The following is a 5,739-nucleotide window of genomic DNA, read 5'->3' on the forward strand; positions in this document are numbered from 1 at the left end:
GGACGAGCCCCGGCCCCGCGCCCCGCTCAGCCCCGGCCGGGGCTGCCATTGGCTCCGGCGGGAGCGCTGACCGCCAGCCGCCTCCGAACTATTTCCTGTTGCTGCAGCGTTAATGCTAAACAGACCTTGCTCTCTCTTCCCTCGCTCCAGCCAAAGTGCAGCGGCTCTGCCTTCCCGCCCCGGTGAGTACCGGCCCCGGGCACGGCGGGTGTCGGGGCTCGGTCCCGTCCCGGCTCGGGTGCTCTGGCCTGGGGGGACGCGGGGCAGTGCAGGGACACGGGCTGGGGACACAGGGCTCGGTGACAGGGCTCGGTGACAGGGCTCGGTGACAGGGCTCGGTGACACAGGGCTCGGTGACAGGGCTCGGGCTCTGTAGGGACGCAGCGGTTGAAGATGCGGAGCGGGCGGATTGCGGGCACAGTGTGATAATGCTCGGGGACACAGCGCTGACAGCTCGGGGTTCGGCTCTTGGGGACGCTTGGGGACCCGCAGGGCCCTACAGCCAGCCCGGCCCTCAGCAGCACCCCGGGGATCCCTGGGGCTCCACGGTGGGGCTGTGCCCCTCCAGCCCCACTGCAGCCCCTTGTCAGGGCAGGACTGGCCGTGCAGCTGCTCCACGGGGAGGGCACCCGCCCCTCCTGGGGACCCCCCCTGGCCCCGTTTTGGGGTGTCCCACTAGAGGGGCTGCCCAGCCCCGGGATGTGCCGCGGCCCCTCAGCTCTGGACCATCCGGGATGGTTTTGCTGATGTGTCACATTTTCTGCATTTCTTTCCTCATTCCTCCCTCCCTGGGAGCTCATTTCTGGGAATGAGCTCGTCCCCTCCCAGGGCCAAATTTCCTCCCGCCCTGCCCTGCCCATTGCCCTGCTGCCCATCCTTCCCGCTGCCCATCCTTCCCACTGTCCTGCCTCTCCTCCTGACCGCCATTGTGGCCTTTGCCCTGTGCCTGGCCTTGTCCCTGCCCTGCAGGGGGCCGGCAAAGGGCACGGCTGGAGCTGCTGTGGGGGACAGGGACAGGGCCAGGGGCAGGGACAGGGACAGGGACAGGGCCAGAGACAGGGCCAGGGCCAGGGACAGGGCCAGGGACAGGGGCAGGGACAGGGACAGGGACAGGGACAGGGACAGGGCCCCAGGAGTGTGTGGATCTCACGTGTGCCCACGAGCACGGGCGGCTCCCTGCAGGCCCCGCCTGGCGCTGGGACCCTGCCCTGCCCCGTGCCCCGTCCCATGGCACAGAAAGGCTGGCCCGGTGCCACGGGCCCGCCTGATGCCGTGTCCAGGAGGAGCCGGATCCGTCCCGGGCCCTCAGGAAGGACGGAGGGCGGTGGGAGTGGGGCGGCTCCAGCTCGGCATCCCTGGGGTTCCAGCCCTGGATGGGGCAGCCCAGCCCAGGCACCAAGCCCTGCTCAGCTGGAGCTCAGCGAGGAGCCCCCGGGTGCACCAGGCACGGCCTTGGAAGGGACAGGGGACCTGGGGGGGGGTCCCAGCCCCCTGCAGAGCGTCGCTCAGCCCGTGTCCCGCAGATGCCGAACATGTGCCGTCCCTGGAGCCGCTGAGAACTGCCGGGCACAGGATGGAGAGCCGCCGGAGGGACATGGAGCTGCTCAGCAACAGCATGGCCGCGTACGCCCACATCCGAGGTGAGCCGGGGGCTGAGGCTGGGGGGGCCCTGACCCTAACCCTAACCCTAACCCTAACCCTGACCCCCTCCGTTCCCCCCGCAGCCAACCCCGAGAGTTTCGGGCTCTATTTCGTGCTGGGCGTTTGTTTCGGGCTGGTTCTCACGCTGTGCCTGCTGGTGCTGCGCTTGTCCTGCCGGCCCCCCCCACGACCCCCGGCCCGCCCCGCCGACCTCAGCGAGGACGACGAGGACGAGGATGAGGATGAAGAGGACACCGTGGACCGCGCGGCGTCTGAATCGCTGCTGCCGGTGACCGAGATCCCTCTGGAGAGCCACGGCCCCGGGGATGGGGCGCTGGCCGTCAATGTGTTCGCGTCCGCCGAGGAGCTGGAGCGGGCGCAGCGCCTGGAGGAGCGGGAGCGCATCATCCGCGAGATCTGGCGCAACGGGCAGCCCGATATCCTGGGCTCCGGCACCATCGGCACCCTGGGCCGCGTCCACTATTACTGAGGCCGGGGTAAGGGGCTGCCCTGGGCTGTCCCTGCACCGCGGAGAGCCGGAGCCCGGCGTGACGGGGCTGGACTCGCCCCCGCCGCTGCGGGACACGACGCACTTTGAGCCATTATTGGTACGACGGCTGGAACCAGCCACAGCCCCGGGACAGGGACAAGGACAGGGTTTGACCCCGTGGGGCAGGGCCGGGCTGGACATCTCTGTGAGCCCCCAAACCCCACAAACATGGTGCTGTTGTACACGAACTGGACACAGGGACGGTCTCGGCCCCTCCCCGAGCCAATTCCCTTCCCGGCCCCACTAAAATTAGCCGGGTGTTTTCCGGCACCGCCCGCCGTGACCCCGCGCCCCGAGCCGGGCGGATGTTCCCGCTGGACTCGGGGCCGGCCGCTGCTCCCCGGGGATGCGGCAGCTCCCGCCGCATCCTGCCCCAGTCCCACTGGGGCCCCACTGCCCCCTCCCCGGCAGCTTTATAAAAATAGCTCCTTCCCAGGCTGGTTCTCCCCCCGCCGCCAGCGCCAGCAGCATCCAGATGTTTTCCAGATGTTCTCCAGTGGCTGGAGGCCAGGATGGGCTGGGGCTGGGGCTGGAGCTGGCCTGGGAAACTGTGCGGGGGTGGAGGAGGAGGAGAGGGAAGAGGAGGAGGGGGAGGAGGAGGAGACGCTGCCCCAGCCCAGCCACGGGCCCTGGTGGGACTCCTCGTGCCCTGGTGGGACCTTTTGTTCCCTTTGACCAGCCCAGCCTTTGAGGGGCATGGCAGCCAACAGCAGAGCCCCGAGCAGCCCCACACAGCACTTTGTACCCAAAATACTTTATTTTAAACAATTTTTGTAGGTCCTGGGGCTGTTATGCTTCAAGGAGCAGTGCCTGGGGATGGTGGGGTGGGCATTTGTACCTGGTGGGTGCAGAATGGGCTGGGGGCAGCGAGGTCAGGGGGGCACACAGAACCATGTGCCACCCACCTGCCCCACCCATGGGTGGGCACGGCAGCCCCCAGGCTAACAGGGCAGCACCTTCCTCACTCGCTCGACCTCTGCCTGTGGGGAGAGGCTGTGATTGTTGGGGGGCACAGGGGAGCCCGGGACAAGGCAGCCCCTGCCAGGGACTCACCTGCAGCGCCTGGCGCTGAGTCCTCTCCTGGCACAGCTCCTGCCTCAGCTCCTGCAGGTCCTGCCTGCAACACACCGGGATGGCTCAGCTGGGGCCAGAACAGGCAGCAAATGGGAGCCACTGGGGACTCCCTGACAGCCCCATCCCCACTCACAGGTGCTGGACTCGCATCAGGTCCACAAGGATGTGCAGGGTCCGGACCTCAGCCTTTAGGTCCTCCAGGGCCAGTGACCTCCCCTCCAGCACCTCCAGCCCTTCTGTGCTCCATGCTGGGACAGGTGCCTGCCCCGTGCTGGGGATGGGGGCACAGAGGGCAGCACGGGGCAGCCCCTGGGGCTGCTCCCCCCCACGGGGACCCCCCACACTCCCCAGGACGATGCTGGGTGGTCTCTGGCCGGGTACTCGTGGCCGCGTGGCTGTGGGGTGGCTCAGCCTGGCTGTGGTAACTGAAACAGTGTCAAAGCCATTGGCCTCTGCCAAAGAAAGAACAGGAGTCAGCACCTGGTGCTCAGCAGGGCCCAGCCACCCCTGCAAGGCCCCTGCATCCTACCTGGATCACCGGCTCTGGCCCATTCCATGTCAGCTGAGGTGCTGGGCTGGGGGTCACTGGGCCTGGGGACAGCAGAGGTGTGAAGTGGCACAGCCAGGGAGCTGCCAGCCCCACGCCAGGGCCAGCCATGAGCGCTGTGACATTGCAGTGGCCCCCCAGCACAGCCATGTGTTCCTTACTTGGTGGCCAGCACAGGGGCTGGTTTGGTCTTGGCAGGAACAGGGGGAGCAGGAGCCATCCTCTTGGTGAGGGGGAGCTTGGTGGGTTCCATCCTCGCTGGTGCTGGGAGCTCTGGGGAGAGGCAGGAGCAGGGCTGGGGCTGGGACCAGCACTGTCAGACAAGAGTGGGGCAGGAAGCGCTTCCTGCCCGTGACATGCCCTGGCCCAGGGACTCTCCCAGGCACATCCCTGTCCTTCCCTCTGCTCCAGCCCAGGACTCACCCAGGGTGCCCCGTCCTCACCCTCCTTGTCTTTCACTGTGGTTGCAGCTTCTGGGGAGCAAAGGGGCTCCTCAGACTGGGGAAGGATCCTTGTTGCAGCCTCTCCCAGTCCCACATCAGCCCCACACCAGCCCCACTGTGGTTGGCGCTTCCTCTGTGTGTGGTGGAGCAGGCGGCTGCAAAGCTCCCGAGCACCAGCACTGCAGCAGGGGCAGGATGTCATCCCGCCACCTTCCCCGGCACAGCAGCATCCCTGCACTGCTGAGCCCTGGGCTCACACCAGGACAAGCCCGCTGGCATGTGGGATGCAGGACATCAGGCCATGGGCACAAGCCCATGGGCCCCCCTGTCCCCATGGCAGGCCCCACTGTCCCCATGGCAGGCCCCACTGTCACCATGGCAGGCCCCACTGTCACCATAGTTGGCCCCACTGTCATCATAGTTGGCCCCACTGTCATCATAGTTGGCCCCACTGTCCCTGTGGTGGGTCACCATGTCCCTGTGATGGGCCAGCAGCCCTGATGCTGCCTGGTCCCTGCTGCTGCCACCAGCACAGTCCTTGTCACAGAGGCCTGGCAGACACCAAAAATGGTGCTGGTATTACCCACCCAAAGATACTCCTGAAGCCCCAAGGGCTGTGGGGATGAAGACACCCCTGTCCAAGGCCCCAGTGAGAGCCCAGGGCACAGGGGTGGTGGTGCCCAGCAGTGCCCAGCATCCTGCCAGCCCCTCACCAGCAGCTCTCTCAGACCCCAGGGCACGGCACAGCCCTGGAGCCGTGTGATCTCACACAGGTGCTGCCGTCGGGATGATCCCCATGCACAGGACCCTCGGAGCCGCGGCTGCTCCCTCCTACCTGCTGCTGCGGGGCTGTCCCCGAGGCCGAGCCGTGCCAGGCCAGGCTCCCCCCGAGGCCGAGCCGTGCCGTGCCAGGCCAGGCTCCCCCCGAGGCCGAGCCGAGCCGTGCCGTGCCAGGCCAGGCTCCCCCCGAGGCCGAGCCGAGCCGTGCCGTGCCAGGCCAGGCTCCCCCGGCCCCACACCGCGCACGTGATGCCGGAGGAAATGGGCTCGCCGCTGGGAAGGAAGTTGAAGCAGAGCGCACCTCGGTGCGGGTCCACACCGCATCCCTGTGCCCCACCCTGCGGGGCGAACGCGCTCCCCGGACCCACCTCGGGCCCGTCCCCGGGGCTGCTCGGCCACCCCGCCGGGACAACAAGGCTCTCAGCACCGCGTGGACACCAGGGCCAGACTCACAGGACTCTCTGTGCTGGGGCGGCAGCGTGGCTTCGGCTGCGGGAGAGGGTAAGACCGCAGGGAGGAACCGCTGGTACAGCAGAGACCCCAGAGCCGTGTCCCCCCTGGCCACCCCCAGCTCGGAGCCCCCAGGCACCTCCCCCGGCCCCGGGCAGGGCTGGGCCATCTGTGCCCCCGCAGGGCACGGGGTGGGCACTGGGGCTCCCTGCGGGACAGAGCTGTGCCTGCGGGGGGAGCTGGGGCCAGCACAG

At 68.2% G+C, this 5,739-nt stretch overlaps 2 protein-coding genes across 5 annotated transcripts; one reads left to right on the forward strand and one right to left on the reverse strand.

The window, feature by feature from the left end:
• The first annotated feature begins 78 nt into the window (after positions 1-78).
• Positions 79-2,144, forward strand: EVA1B (eva-1 homolog B). Its single transcript, XM_083879317.1, has 3 exons — positions 79-182; positions 1,524-1,640; positions 1,725-2,144. The coding sequence occupies exons 1-3, from the start codon at positions 113-115 to the stop codon at positions 2,129-2,131; spliced, it is 594 nt and encodes a 197-aa protein (XP_083735443.1). The 5' UTR covers positions 79-112; the 3' UTR covers positions 2,132-2,144.
• A 241-nt stretch (positions 2,145-2,385) lies between these two features.
• On the reverse strand, positions 2,386-4,610 carry LOC310919772 (SH3 domain-containing kinase-binding protein 1-like). Of its 4 annotated transcripts, none has more exons than XM_083879312.1 (6): positions 4,256-4,610; positions 3,974-4,085; positions 3,795-3,856; positions 3,399-3,717; positions 3,245-3,308; positions 3,023-3,171 (listed from the first exon to the last, which is right to left on the reverse strand). In XM_083879312.1, the coding sequence occupies exons 1-6, from the start codon at positions 4,455-4,457 to the stop codon at positions 3,133-3,135; spliced, it is 798 nt and encodes a 265-aa protein (XP_083735438.1). In that variant the 5' UTR covers positions 4,458-4,610; the 3' UTR covers positions 3,023-3,132. The 4 variants fall into 4 exon arrangements, with proteins under 4 accessions (XP_083735437.1, XP_083735439.1, XP_083735438.1 ...); XM_083879314.1 differs by having other exon boundaries at positions 3,114-3,171; positions 3,245-3,304; XM_083879311.1 differs by having other exon boundaries at positions 2,386-3,308.
• Between the last annotated feature and the right edge of the window lie 1,129 nt (positions 4,611-5,739).

The sequence above is a fragment of the Zosterops lateralis genome, assembly GCF_965231275.1.
Source record: "Zosterops lateralis genome assembly, chromosome: 28".
Classification (NCBI taxonomy): domain Eukaryota; kingdom Metazoa; phylum Chordata; class Aves; order Passeriformes; family Zosteropidae; genus Zosterops; species Zosterops lateralis.